At 42.9% G+C, this 13929-nt stretch overlaps 3 protein-coding genes across 8 annotated transcripts in view; 2 read left to right on the top strand and 1 right to left on the bottom strand.

The window, feature by feature from the left end:
• galt (galactose-1-phosphate uridylyltransferase) overlaps positions 1 to 1487 on the bottom strand; it is a 31153-nt gene extending 29666 nt beyond the window's left edge. The window contains exons 1-3 of the mRNA XM_037116583.1: positions 1318 to 1487; positions 276 to 445; positions 26 to 101 (exon numbers count right to left, since the gene is read on the bottom strand). Coding sequence (XP_036972478.1) covers positions 26 to 101; positions 276 to 445; positions 1318 to 1354 — 283 coding nt within the window. The 5' untranslated portion in view covers positions 1355 to 1487. The remainder of the gene's footprint in view (positions 1 to 25; positions 102 to 275; positions 446 to 1317) is intronic.
• A 289-nt stretch (positions 1488 to 1776) lies between these two features.
• Positions 1777 to 5288, top strand: sigmar1 (sigma non-opioid intracellular receptor 1). The gene is made up of 5 exons (XM_037116584.1): positions 1777 to 2045; positions 2185 to 2236; positions 2450 to 2598; positions 2844 to 2936; positions 3045 to 5288. The coding sequence occupies exons 1-5, from the start codon at positions 1787 to 1789 to the stop codon at positions 3272 to 3274; spliced, it is 783 nt and encodes a 260-aa protein (XP_036972479.1). The 5' UTR covers positions 1777 to 1786; the 3' UTR covers positions 3275 to 5288.
• Positions 5289 to 7300: 2012 nt separating this feature from the next.
• katnal2 (katanin p60 subunit A-like 2) lies at positions 7301 to 13901 on the top strand. Of its 6 annotated transcripts, none has more exons than XM_037116577.1 (16): positions 7301 to 7584; positions 8333 to 8403; positions 9072 to 9238; positions 9334 to 9370; positions 9512 to 9614; positions 9699 to 9785; positions 9970 to 10041; positions 10252 to 10329; positions 10663 to 10818; positions 11661 to 11724; positions 11855 to 11973; positions 12089 to 12180; positions 12515 to 12625; positions 12803 to 12965; positions 13209 to 13311; positions 13417 to 13901. In XM_037116577.1, exons 1-16 carry the CDS (start codon positions 7534 to 7536, stop codon positions 13554 to 13556), a joined length of 1614 nt encoding a protein of 537 aa, XP_036972472.1. In that variant the 5' UTR covers positions 7301 to 7533; the 3' UTR covers positions 13557 to 13901. The 6 variants fall into 6 exon arrangements, with proteins under 6 accessions (XP_036972472.1, XP_036972474.1, XP_036972471.1 ...); XM_037116579.1 differs by having other exon boundaries at positions 7314 to 7584; positions 10720 to 10818; XM_037116576.1 differs by having other exon boundaries at positions 7319 to 7584; positions 9328 to 9370.
• The last annotated feature ends 28 nt before the right edge of the window (positions 13902 to 13929 follow it).

Consider the following 13929-nt stretch of genomic DNA (forward strand, 5'->3'; position numbering starts at 1 on the left):
TGTTGTAGTAAGTAATGGCCCTCACCAGGATCTGGAGCATCTGGCTGAAGAGCAGGGAAGTCGTTTTCAAACACATAAGTGCTGTCATAGTGTGAATTTACCTGGAGAAAACAGACAGAGAGGTGGAGCTGAGGTAAAAGTAGTGGCTGAGAGACTGAAAGACATGTTTAAAAGTACCAGGGTTCAAAGGAAACCATGACCTAACAAGCTGCCTTGTGTGGTCTCATGTTGGCATATATGCATCTGTTGAATTACCTGTATCTACCTGATCTTACCTTCCCATTTGCCCGTGTGTTCCCAGGACAGAGTGGGTTAGCGGGGTCGTATCTAGGTATATGTTCCTCGGGAGGTTTCTCCACCTGACCTGCCCACGGTCTCTTCATGCGATGGGCCGACACAAGGACCCATGTGTCCCGCAGAGGGTTATAACGCAGGTGTTGGTGGTCTGAGGGGTTAGGACGAAAGACAACTCAATGTAGTCACATGTATCTACAGAGGTTAGCCTACTGAGTCTCTTGCTCTGTCTCTTGAGAGCAAAAAAGGTCAAAGATGTCGACCTGATGAAGTCCACCAGACCATCTAGTCATCTGTATCTGTGGTGCTGATGTGTATTGTTAAATTTACCAAGCATTGTTGTAGCCGGTGATTTATTGTTACTTAATAAGTCACTTATAAATAAATAAATCTATGAAATGTAAAAATTTTAAAAAATGACATAATTCACTACACATAAACAGCACACCAAAAATCAACCAGGCACATGTGATTAATGTACATATGTGGTTAATAATATCGATGACAGTGTTTTTGTTGCAGTAAAAGCAGCAGGAACTCCAGTCACATGACTGTCCAGCTGCTGCCTGTGTACTGTAGAGCAATAAGTTAACTAAGCACTCTGTCAATGGGTGAAGGCAGGCATGATAAATTAGCTTCATCATGTAATTGTGTCCCAGCACTGGACTGACTTGACACCACCACATATTGATTTCAGCGTAGTTGCACGTTCTTTTTATGAAATGGAAATCCAATGTGACCGAACTCCGTCGAGAAAAGCGTTAATTTAATAGCTAATCTACTATCGAGAAAGGAAGCTTCGGGGTAAAATACACTTTTACATATTATGAAATGCTATGACCTACCGTTAATTTCGGCTTGTTAATTTTCCATTAAAAAATCACTTTGGTTTAATAAATATGTTGTTATATTTGGTCAACGACATTGTTTTGGGACATTAACGTTAGCAAGCAAAGATAAAATGCAAGATTTTAAAACTCAGTTTTGAATTACTCTGCTCCGAAAGCTCACAAAGCTTCATACCTTTAGGATCAAAACTGACTTCTTTATTGTCGCTCATGTCGGTCGGTCATTCGGCGCTGTTTGGGAACTCTCACCTCCCCAGTGTTCAGCTGTCAACTACTCTTGGATTTAAGCTAACACGGCTACCTAACAGCCTACTTCCTGTTTTCTGACAAGCGAGAACAAACGTGCTCTTTGGACAAATCGACGTGTTATGACGCACCTCTAAAAGTCCAGAAATAAGGGTGAAAACAAGAAAATAATGATAAACAAAAAATAACATTTTTCTCATTAACCTTAGCGTTTTTTAATGTATCTTTATGAATGACTCTTTTATAGAAACATGGAAAATAGATCAAATCTACCTAACGGGGGTTTTTCAGTATGCTGGCAACCTTGAAGTTGCTGTCACAAACGCGAATGACTCGCTCTCTGATTGGCTGCTCAGCCACTCCCCGCCCCCGATTTATCAGGAAGCAGCTGTCTTCTCATGACTCCACGCCTCCTCTGCCGATGGCGTGTTTGGAGCTACCTGTCTGCCCCTTTCTCCACGTGTAGTCCGACCTGCTGCTGTCTCTCTGTCTGTTCGCTGTTGTTTTTAACCATGTCTATAGTCAGAACGAGTTTAAAACTGTTCTTGTTCGGCGCAGTTACCGTCCTGGTTGTGCTGCTGCTGCGGCATTGGATGGCCACCAAGCAGTATGTGTTCAACAAAGAAGACGTCGCCAGATTGGCCAAACAGTACGCAGGTGAGTTTGACAATGTGGAGTTGTATGTCAAGACCAAGCTGCAGTTCACTCAAATGCAAAGTAAAGTCAAACACGCCTGTGTGTAGTCCAAGTTGTTCCCCCCTCAGTGCCTTTCAATTTATGTTATGTCTGCTCTCAGGACAGGACCATGAGCAGGCCTTCTCCAAAGTGGTGGTGGAGCTCAGGAAGAGGTAATGATAACACTGTTTTGCATTAGTAATATATTCAAATTTGGGGATCCAGGAAGTGATGGCTATTATACTTTTTTTTCCAAATGTGAACAATGTCCATCATGCCCTTCACAACAATCATCCGTGCTCTTTCATAGTCAGTCAATCACCTTTCTGGTGTGATTACTTGTCATATGTTTAAAAAGCAGCTGATAAAGTCTAAACTGAACTTAGGTATCCTGGCCACATCCTGCCAGACGAGGACCTGCAGTGGGTGTTTGTGAACGCCGGAGGTTGGATGGGCTCCATGTGCCTCCTCCACGCCTCGGTCACAGAGTACCTGCTGCTGTTTGGTACGGCGGTGGACACAGGAGGACACTCTGGTGAGGAACGATGGGGATGGAAAAGTCATGTCTGTTTGTCTTGCTGTAAAACATGCGTAAAAGACGGAAGTTCCAAGATGGTTTGTTTTTAAATATGTCACAGTCGAATCAAATCACTGAATTCATGGTGCAGAGTGTAGTATTAAGGGCCATGAATGGAATAAAATATTGGTGCTTTTGTTTGGTGTATAATCACCTGAAACTAAGAGAAACCTGACTCCATGCCTGCTCTCTTCTTTCATCAGGTCGTTATTGGGCTGAGATTTCTGACACCATCATATCCGGCACCTTCAGACAGTGGAAGGAGGGGACGACCAAGAGTGAAATATACTATCCGGGTGACTCATTGAATCTGAATTTTTTTATGTCTTCTTATGAATGACTTTCTATACCGAGTGAACTAGATAAGTAAGACTTCCTTCCATATCTTTTTTTTTTCCACACAGGTGACACCATCGTACACAGTGTCGGCGAGGCCACGTCGGTCCAGTGGAGCGCCGGGACGTGGATGGTGGAGTACGGCCGAGGCTTCATCCCCTCCACGCTGGGATTCGCCCTGGCAGACACCCTGTTCAGCACCCAGGACTTCCTCACGATGTTCTACACCGTACGCGTCTACGTCAAAGGAATGCTGCTCGAGGCTGGCACGCTATTCGCAGAGGCCGGCATTGTCTGAGGCTCGGAACACCGGCACAGGGACACCAAAAGGTCGCCTTGTCATCGCACGCCATTCCCCCCCCACCCGACCACTGACATCTAGCATGAGGAAAACATCTGTGCCAGATCATTCAAAGTTAAAATATTTTAACCTGGAATTGTAGACAGTTCAAATGTGATCACATCCCTGTTTACCCTGTTACTGTACATCAAACTGCAACACCTACCAGTGATTTAAAGGCTGTACCTCTCCCCCAAATCAATGACACACAAGAACACATCATTCTGAATGAAGCCTTAGCTCGTCCCCCAGAGTCCAACAGTGATAATCAGCATCTTACTGCACAATATGAACATTCCTCTGAGAGCTCAAACTGCCCACATACAGAAAGTCTTCAGTGCCCATTAAAAATACGGCATCCATGTGTTTTTTTTTTCTTAAAGAATGGAAGCCAAAAGAACTCATTCATACAGTTAAATATTCAAATGAGATTCTTACAATAAATTGTAACCAGGCGCTGGGTTATTGGGGATCTTGAGCAGTGACTTTTTTGAGGGGACCGCAGCAGCATTGGAGGAAATAAAAGTCAAATACCAAATCATCCCTCTACCCTCACTGCTTAAAGTCCCTGTTAACTCTTTTAGTAAACGACCACTTTGAAAAACAAGCATCAATTGTGAAACACTGAAGCTGTGATATGAAAACTCTGGACCAAGGAATTACTTTTGAAACAAATATGCAATGATTAATTTGGAATGTAAATCAAACAATATACATAATGCAAAGCCACTATTTTCTGAAGTAATACTCACTTCATATGTATATGCATTTGGACCTAATGAGAGTCCTTATTTAATGTCTTAAACCAATAACGGAAACCAGCATCAAGAAGCCAAGAAAGCATGTATGTTCCAAAAACCAAGCCTGTCTTGACTTTTGGCTCCATTTCTTCATTCACAATCAATCAAACTGTCTCTCTGTGCTATATATTTTTCTGAAAATGTTGAGAACTTGAAGGGATGTGTTGAAGAAAACTGTCTGGATGTGTATTCAGTGTCCTGTTTCTGGCTCAGTACAAGTCAAAGTCTGATTCATGCCAGCTCAGAGACGGCAGTGTTTTAACGGTTACAGTTACTGTCATGGTGTTGACCCAGAGCTTCAGAGCTGCTGTGCTACAACAGATTTTAAATTTTAAAGGTGCAATTCCCACATGTTTACACAGCCCCAACTTTTACAGGCTTAATATGAAAGATACCAGTCCTTTTTGTTTCTGTCTCTAAACTTTGGTAGCGGTTTATCCTATGAATCAAATCACTTAATGACATTTACGTTTATTCTTTGGACAAATTCAGGAGCAGTTTGAAATGGAAAAATGCTGCTGTTCTATACTTCCAACCTCTGCTGTGTTTAACTGTAATTGTACTCTTTTAATGGGGTGGGTTGAATTAGTAAAAGGTGACTTACTTCAAATCTGCATCTGAATTGTTTCAGGGAGCTCCGTGAACTTAAAGAGTGTTGGTACAGTCAGTTTGAAAATGTAATCGTTGAGATGAACTTGAATGATGTCTTTTTCTTTTTTTTTTTTGCTCAAGTGACACTACTCTGCCTCTGTTCATTGTCTGGAACTTTGCACTAGCCCTACAGGGCCAAAACAAAATGATGTCCACAGGCCTCGTCCTCTACATAATACTGAGAAGAAATTGCAGAAAATCAAAGCCTTTAAGAAATATTATTTGTGGACTACACAAATGTATCACTGCTGCTGGTTACACCATTTCCACACTTGAACCTGCCTGAAACCACCCAGGACCATATCAGGTTTCCACAGTAGTTAAATTATAATGTATTGAACAAAATGTATTCTGAACTACCCAAAACTGGAGTAATTTGGCTTATGTACTGAAGCATAGATAGCAGTGTGGTCTCATGGATGGATGGCAAGACAGAAAATAACCTCCTAAATGTTCGGATGTGCAATTTACTGTAAGGTAAAACTGAGAGTGCCAAAATAAATGTTTTTGAAGGCAAATGATGCAAGCCTGTTTGTTTTGTTTTGTTTTTTAGCACTACATCCACTACAAAAATAGATCAGTCTCAAAGAACTCACCTGTACTGAGCCTTTACTAGTGTCGAAGCCCCACTAGAATATAGGGGTTGTTATCACTATTCATCACGAAAGTGTGTAATTGCAGTACATATTGGTCTTGTACTGACCTATAATTGCAGTATGTGCAGAAATCCATTATCTGTCCAAGCTGATGGCAGGGATAGACTTTGTTGCCTGTTTCTGGAAAAGTATTTCTCCCTGTACAAAGCTAAGACAAAACCAGGCCAGAATTCTGAAGTGAGCCCTCCGATCTGACCCATGAGCCATGTAAACCATTTTACCACCACCACAGTGTCACACCTGACACCCCAGGCTCTCCCCCTTCTGATTATCCAGTCCAGCGTAACTGCAATTCACAATATTGTCCCGGTAATCAACAAAATATTCTCAAAACTTTTATATGAAAATGAAAATTACACTAAAACATCCTTAATCTTACATTTTGTCATGAAACAAAAAAAATTGTTGCCTCACAAACATGACACATTTTTGTAAAAACTAACCAAGGTCATTCTTTTAGTTCAGAATCTGCAGTATGTACACACAAGATTTAACTTATTCAAAATTATCTCAATTCACTATTGTCCCCATTGCTCAGGGACTGCGATGGGTGGAGAGATGCAGCGTGAACAGACGGTGTTATTCAATAAAACAGGCCGGCAGAACAGAGGACAGACACATCAGTCCTCATCTCCGTCTGTAAATGTCAAGAGGATGCAGACAACCTGATTTGTTGTCATCATATCCATGAGAGAGGTCTGGGTGATGATGATAGAAGTGTGTGTATTCTAGGTGGGTTCGTGTTTGCCCGTGCCTGCTTTTGTGTGTGCATGCATAGACGTGAGAGTGTGTGAATGTGCATGCTTTTGTACACGTGCTGCATACCATTGCACATGGGCTGTTTTGGCTTTTGAGCCTCTGTACATCCACTCTGATGCTCCTTCCTCCCTGTCCATCTATCCATCTGTGTATGAGTGTGTTCCCATATTATCCCACATATAGATTTAATGTCAGCCTAACAGAATGGCCTGACCCTGCCACCATCCTTCTCTTGAAGCCCTTTAAAGGAGATGTATTCAGAATCGAAGACGGGCGAGCGGAGCTGAAATACCAGCGTGGCCGGGCAGCGGCCGCACCTTAATGGTATAGACGACGGCCTCTTTGACTAATCGCTCGGCGTCCTCCAGGCCAACGATGTCCTCCCACCCCAGGGGTGAGCATACACGATCACTGTGAGTTATGGATGCAAGCATAAACGATTGCAGAGAACCGATGCAAACAATACCAAAATAATACAAAGCAAGATTTATTTCACACTATTAGAAAGCCATCACACATACACAGACACATACACACATCCACCTGCGATAAGGTTTGCATAAACTGGTGTTCTTTGGAATGAACAATCAGATAAGGGAACTAGATAGAACCTGGGCCCTCAATAATAGATAGCTTCACTTTGGACACAGCAAAGCTCCTCACTGCCCTCCAGTGGACACATTCAGTATCACAGGATGTTTTTATGTTTAATCTTTTTTACATGATTTAGTAGAAGCAACAGATATGAGACCTCAAAAGAGACTGAAGCTTCATTCTCAACAACAGCGATATTTGTAAGTAACACAAACTGGATCTAAATCAATCTCAGCTGTTCTTACCATTTGTGCTGAAGCTGAGTTTGTGATGCTTCACATGGAAAACGTTTTTGATCTGCGGAAAAAATACAGTACAAGATTTTTGTTCGTTTGTTTGTTTTTAAATTAAAGACTTGACAGCCTTATTTACTTGTCACATGACGTTTTTCTTAGACCAAAACATTTATTTCTCTTCTTTTCAGACCTTTCAACCACAAATGATCTCTTGCTCATAATAGTTATTATCTAATTCATGTAATTATTTTATACCAATTGATGAAAGCTTACTATAATCACACACTTTTAGCTGCCCTGTGGCACTGTCACAGTCATTATTTGTATACACATTGTCTTTTTTTAAATATTGTTACTGACAGACACGCAGGCAGACACAGGACAGAATACAGTAACTTCACACCTGTATGTACGGTGGCCCACGAGGGGACATCCATACGTCCCGAGACGAAAACACGGTAAACGGACGAACAGCATAAAAACTGACAGAATTACAGTCTCGCAAACTTTTCACAATCATTATGGAGCTTTCATATCAATCAATGAAAATCGCCCATCAAGTCCGGGAGGCGGTGAGTGAAAGAGGAGTTTTGTATTTCTGTTTTCAAGGCGATATGACGGACAACTGTTGGTCAGCTAACAACTTTTAGCTAACTGTCGATGCTTCTTGGGAGAGAGAGGGGCGTGTTGGCTAACGTTACCTCAGCTTAAAGCCAAAATGACTGTCCTTGTTAGACAAGTAACATATGTGTCCAAGGATGGGTCAGTATATTTTATACATGTGTTCCGCGGCAAATGGCAGATAAACCCGCCGTGAAGCAGTTAGCCGTTTAGCTAATTGGGCTAAATTGCAAGCCGCATCAAGAGCCACACTAAATCGGCGTCCGCTTGTTGCCTAGGTAACGACACAGCTGGCTCTCATTTGGTGCGTTTTGTCGCCCTCTGCTGGCAGCCTGTCTCTGTCCACAACCTGTCCTTCCCCACGGTGATGCCCTCCACATGTGTAAACAACCATAATAGAGGAGAACAGTAGTTAAATGCTCTTACTTAACTGTAGACCTTTGGCATGTCAGACAGAGGTGTTAATAATATCATTAATGAGGGCTTCCTGTGTCATGACTTACAGAGACACATGGCCATTAAAGCCCAAAGTGACCGTTGTTTTCACCTGTGCTTTTTCTGTAAAATTCAAGGGAAAAAGGCCTTTGATTACCGGTTTTCCACCTACAATCAAAACACACTCACTCAACCAAACTTTAAATGATTCCAGTTGACGTCATTGTGCTTGAGTCTCAATGATCTGTGTCGCTGTCCCAACAGGAAGAGCTGAGGACTGAGACGCGGAGGAAGAGCCTCCTCATCCTCATATACCAACACCTGCTGGGACAGGGGTCGGTATGAGTATGTGTTGTATGTATGTTGGGAAATGTGTGACGGTTCTGGGTGGGGGGCAACAGGGGCCAGTGCCCCCGTAACTCTGAGTCTGGACCCCCCTGTGGCCCCCCCAACAGGGAGTCTGTGTCAATAATACAATGAAAGATTTCCTGCAATGATTTTGTACTAAAGGGAAAGGCGGAAATAATACAAGTGTCTCGGCAGTTTACTACCCAATCAGAATTGTTGAAATTGTAAATACTGTTTTAAGTCTCATTTATCCCTTGTCTGAATGAGGGATTTGTCCTTTTATCCCGGGTTGTATGTAAAAATCCAGCTCCAACCTGGTCCCCCTATTAAAACGTGTCTAGAGCCGCCACTGTGTGTGACTGACGAGCAGTGGCATGGTGGCAAATGTTAACAGTCCAACGTGAATGGACAGAAATGCAATTAGTTTATGTGTAAGGGTTCATTTGCACGTTACTGAGGAGGCAGGTGTGTGAGGGATTTTGTGTACGAGTGTCTCTGCAGTTCATCAACAAAACACATCTCAACTAAATCACGCTCGACTCTGCGGGCTCAATGAGCAAGACAGCAGACTTAGATGACCTTGTTTGTGTCGCTGTGCGATGTTTCCAGCGCCATGCATGTGTGTGAGTTCTCGTGTCGGGTGTCTGTTCGCCAGCTACGGGGCCGCAGCGGTGGCCTTGGACCAGGAGACTAATGGGGGTGTGAGGAGGTTCGAGGTTTGCGACAACATCGACCTGGAGATGGTGCTGATGGAGTATGAGAGCTATCACTACGTCAAGTTCCAGAAGTACCCCAAACTCATCAGGAGAACAGCAGAGCCAGGTAGTGTCAGGAGAATTATTGGGATGCACTCATTAAATCTCTGTTGCATTTAGTTGATGTTTTCTGTTCTTTTTTTTTTTTTTTTTTAGGCCAAGCTGAAAATAGATTTGCAAGAAGTGGTGTAGCAAAGCGGTGAGTCTCACGGCTTGATTTTTATTTCGTGCTCAGGATGTAATGCTGTCCACACATGCTTACGTATATACAACATTAGTGACATACAAATCAAAAAGCTGATTTAAAATTAAAAAAAACATTCTACTGTCTGTGTGTCAGGAGTCAAGGTTCAGCTGTGAAGCCTCTCCCCAAAATCAGCCCTTCCCAGAGCCCACAGTCTGGAAATGGAGCCAAGAAGACAGCGGCCAGCTCACATGCAAATGTAAACATAGAATAACCAATGTTAGAAAACTAGAATAAACAGAGATTATTGTAACATGGTGATGCCTGTGCTTTCATATTCCAGGAGAACGGCTCCTCAGTTTCTCCAGAGTCGTCCGAGTTTGGTCTCAACGTTTCCTCCATCAGAAACGGAGCAGCCGTGGACAGAAAGGTACTGGGGAGTTTTGTGTTGGTATTCGTGGATGAAGGGGATTGTTTTTTTTGTTTTTTTTTTGTTTTCCCCAGAAAATCCTGTTGTCCAAATGAGATTTCCCTGTCATTTGTGGTGATTTTCTACAAATAGTAATATGCATTTTCAAGATTGATGTGTCACAATGTTGTATCGGCTGTCTTAGGGCCAGATGGGTGATGGCAAAGGTCCAGTCCCTGACGCTGTCAAAGGAGCTGGCAGTTACTCAGACCACATGGTAATTACACCAGTGCCTCTGAGCAACGAGGAGGAAATGAAAATAGCAAAAATCCTCATAATGACCGTTAAATCCGGTCTGTAAAACATGAAAAACAAATATCATTTTAGATCTTCTTTTGATTTCTCAAGACATTTGAATAACATAAAATGCACGAGTGATCAAACAATAGTAAGACTGATAATGCTGATTCTCCATGCTCTGTTGCAGGAGCGGCTGCTGAAGCCTCTGAGCGGCTTTTCTGGAATGAGCGGTGAAATGAGGGATCTGGCTGCAATCATCAGCAGGGTACTTCACATTTACACATATTATCCTGCCAGCACTGACAAATAAGAAGCACAAATGCTCAAAATAAAACATGTTGAGGAGCTGCTTTTATGTAAAGTTGTGGCGATAGGATGTGGAAACAGGCCTCAAGTGATTTATGTGACACACCAAGTGTGTCCACTAGAGAGCAGCAGAGAGCTTTGTTGTGAATGAACTGATCTGTTGTATTAATGAAGGCCCAGATTCTATCCATTTCCCTTATCTGATGTTTCAGTCTAAAGGACACCTATTTACACAAGCCTAATCGCACCAGGATGTATGTATGTGTTTGTGTGTGTGTGCATCCATTTCCAGCTTCCACATGCATCCCTCACTTTGCGTGTTTGTGTGTGTGTTCACACCCCCCTAAAGGACATCTATCTGCACAGCCCAAATGTGCGGTGGGAGGACATCATCGGCCTGGAGGACGCCAAGCGATTAGTCAAAGAGGCCGTCGTCTATCCCATTAAGGTGCGGCCGCTGCCCGGCCACGCTGGTATTTCAGCTCCGCTCGCCCGTCTTCGATTCTGAATACATCTCCTTTAAAAGGCTTAAAGAGAAGGAGGGTGGCGGGGTCAGGCCATTCTGTTAGGCTGACATTAAATCTATATGTGGGATAATATGGGAACACACTCATACACAGATGGATAGATGGACAGGGAGGAAGGAAGGAACACACACACGTGCCATGCCACGCAGAATGTATGTATAATCCTATGTTCACGTGATTTTTGCGATTCTGCATGTAAAGATTGCACATACAAACAAAAACCTGCCACATAAACACATTAGTCAGGACACACACACACACACACATACACACAGGGAAAATATGTACACACTTCTATCATCATCACCCAGACCCCTCTCATGGATATGATGACAACAAATCAGGTTGTCTGCATCCTCTTGACATTTACAGACGGAGATGAGGACTGATGTGTCTGTCCTCTGTTCTGCCGGCCTGTTTTATTGAATAACACCGCACCTCCGCCTTCCCACAATCCCCAACTTCTGTCTCCATTATTATATATTCTCTTGGGTATAAGGTCAGTTTGGTGATTGGACTCAGCCTCTGTTTGCCAACCAAAATTCAGACTAATTTGCGCGGTAAGTGGTATTTGCAGCACTGACAGCTTAATAATCAAGTGAAAATCAGTTTTGTTTGCACTCAGCTCAGTCTGCAGAGAACTGTAATGTATGTTTTGTTGCTGGAAGAATGTGCTTGCAGCTATAGAATTACAGTGTGATTTACAAAAGGTCTGTCTGTGCTGTTGTAGTTTATATATTTGACTCCTTCTCTCTCTTTACAGTACCCCCAGCTGTTTACAGGCATCCTGTCTCCGTGGAAGGGCTTGTTGCTCTATGGTCCCCCAGGTCAGACGTCTGCTGCTGAGTGAAAGCAAACTCAATCAGTGGCCTTTTTAAAATAATTTCACTGAGTCCTAAACATTTTAATTCTTCCTAACATGCACGTCTTGTGACCATCTGACTCGCATCTGCACAGGCACAGGAAAGACACTGCTGGCGAAGGCCGTGGCTACAGAGTGCAAGACGACCTTCTTCAACATCTCAGCCTCCAGCATCGTCAGCAAGTGGAGAGGAGACTCTGAGAAACTGGTCAGGGTAGGTTATTCTGCTACACACGCGACAACTTTACATACTGTATTTCAGACACATTGTCTGCTTTACCTTGAGTTAGATGGGATATGTATGAATTTGGCTGTCTCTATGCCTGCAGGTTCTGTTTGAGCTGGCCAGGTACCACGCCCCATCCACCATCTTCCTGGATGAGCTGGAGTCAGTGATGAGCCAGAGAGGAACCAGCATGGGGTGAGCTCAGCCGCCAAGTGGTTGGAATGTTATTCCCAAATGCTGTAGGTTCGGGGTTCACTTTCTGTATTAGCCACTGTGCTTGCCCACCAACAGCTATGTGTCCTGTCAAGGTTTCCTCAAGTAAGACAGATAACTGAAAACTGTGAACATCTGTAAAGTTTAAATCCCAGGAAATGTACTTTTTTTTACGACCAAACATCAGACATTTGTACAAAGTTTAAATGATATAGTTAATGTATATTGAGCATGGATACCATTTTAAAGTACTAAACGCCTGATGCAGTGGTGAATATACATTTTGATGTAACAGCAGGCGGATGTGTTGTTTCAGAGGGGAACACGAGGGGAGCCGCAGGATGAAGACCGAGCTGCTGGTTCAGATGGACGGGCTGGCCAGATCAGAGGATCTGGTGTTTGTGCTGGCTGCTTCCAACCTGCCATGGTAACACTTTAACTCAAACACACACCACATGAGTACAAACCTCAGTGGTCATTAATATTTTATCTTTTATCTTAATTAAAACCTTTACTTAAAAGACAAATATGGGTAATCGAGGACATTTGGACAAGAAGCGAACTGTTTTCTACTGCTGTGTAAGTGTTCCTGCCCTCCTCTCAGGGAACTGGACCACGCCATGCTGAGGAGGTTAGAGAAAAGGATTCTTGTAAGTCTTCCCTCCGCACCCGCGCGCCAAGCCATGATCTCTCATTGGCTACCTCCTCGTAGCTCCACGGGAGGGGTGGAGCTAAGAACTGAGCTGGACTATGAAACTCTGGCGAAGGTGTGTTACAGTTACAACTATTTATTAAGTGTTCAATCCTTTAGCTGTTTCACATTTTCTTTCCCAAGTTATTTTTATGAATTTATTCTGATATTTATAATTGTCATGTTTGGATTAAAATAAATAAAACTTTTATGTCTGTAAAAATTGTGTTTACTCCTGTAAACTATCATGTACGTCTGGTACAACTGAGACGAGAGCACATTGTATAAAACTGCGTGCCTGGTTGTGTGTGTGTCTCAGGGGATGGAGGGTTACTCTGGCTCTGACATCAGACTGGTGTGTAAGGAGGCCGCCATGAGACCAGTCCGCAAGATCTTTGACGCTCTCGAGTCGCATCAGGAAGGTAGTGGTTCAACAACCTACAACTTTAATATTCCCATTAACAGCCATATTTCTGTCAAGTGTCCGTGATAAAACACTGTAGCCTCACTGGGATTCTCCTTCACAGGAGATTCTGACATGCCTGCCATCCAGCTGGAAACTGTAACAACGGTTGACTTCCTGGACGTCGTCGCACACACCAAACCCTCGGCCCGAAACCTGATGGACAGATACGCAGCCTGGGAGAGAGAGTACGAGTCTGTCTGAATAACTTATTTTAAAGTCCCATATTTTTGTCACACATTAACACACCCTGACATTTAAACATCATCTTACAAACACACTGCCTGTGACATAACTTTAGCTGAGCAAAAATAATTAAATGAAATTAAAGCACTCTGTGTGCCTATTTGGTATAACTCCTGGGGGGATGTTTGTACTCATGCTGCACATTTTTTATTCATCATTTTCGCCTGTCAAATGATTTGTCTTCTGAGAGGAGAGAAGAAAAAGACCAAGTTAAACACCGAAAAGGATAAACAAGGCACTGAAATGAATGAATGTATAAAGAAATGTAAATAAATGTGTAAATACAAACATTAGGAACAAGAACCTGAAATCTGTTGTTTTATATGCAGTC

The sequence above is a fragment of the Acanthopagrus latus genome, chromosome 12 (assembly GCF_904848185.1).
Source record: "Acanthopagrus latus isolate v.2019 chromosome 12, fAcaLat1.1, whole genome shotgun sequence".
Classification (NCBI taxonomy): Eukaryota; Metazoa; Chordata; class Actinopteri; order Spariformes; family Sparidae; genus Acanthopagrus; species Acanthopagrus latus.

Excerpts from the sequence above, each read along its gene's own strand:
- sigmar1 (XM_037116584.1), top strand. The coding sequence starts at position 1,787 with ATGACTCCACGCCTCCTCTGCCGATGGCGTGTTTGGAGCTACCTGTCT. Across the intron at positions 2,599-2,843 it reads GGACACAGGAGGACACTCTG|GTCGTTATTGGGCTGAGATT; the intron begins GTGAGGAACGAT and ends TTCTTTCATCAG. Across the intron at positions 2,937-3,044 it reads GAGTGAAATATACTATCCGG|GTGACACCATCGTACACAGT; the intron begins GTGACTCATTGA and ends TTTTCCACACAG.
- katnal2 (XM_037116576.1), top strand. The coding sequence starts at position 7,534 with ATGGAGCTTTCATATCAATCAATGAAAATCGCCCATCAAGTCCGGGAG. Across the intron at positions 7,585-8,332 it reads CCCATCAAGTCCGGGAGGCG|GAAGAGCTGAGGACTGAGAC; the intron begins GTGAGTGAAAGA and ends CTGTCCCAACAG. Across the intron at positions 8,404-9,071 it reads CAACACCTGCTGGGACAGGG|CTACGGGGCCGCAGCGGTGG; the intron begins GTCGGTATGAGT and ends TCTGTTCGCCAG.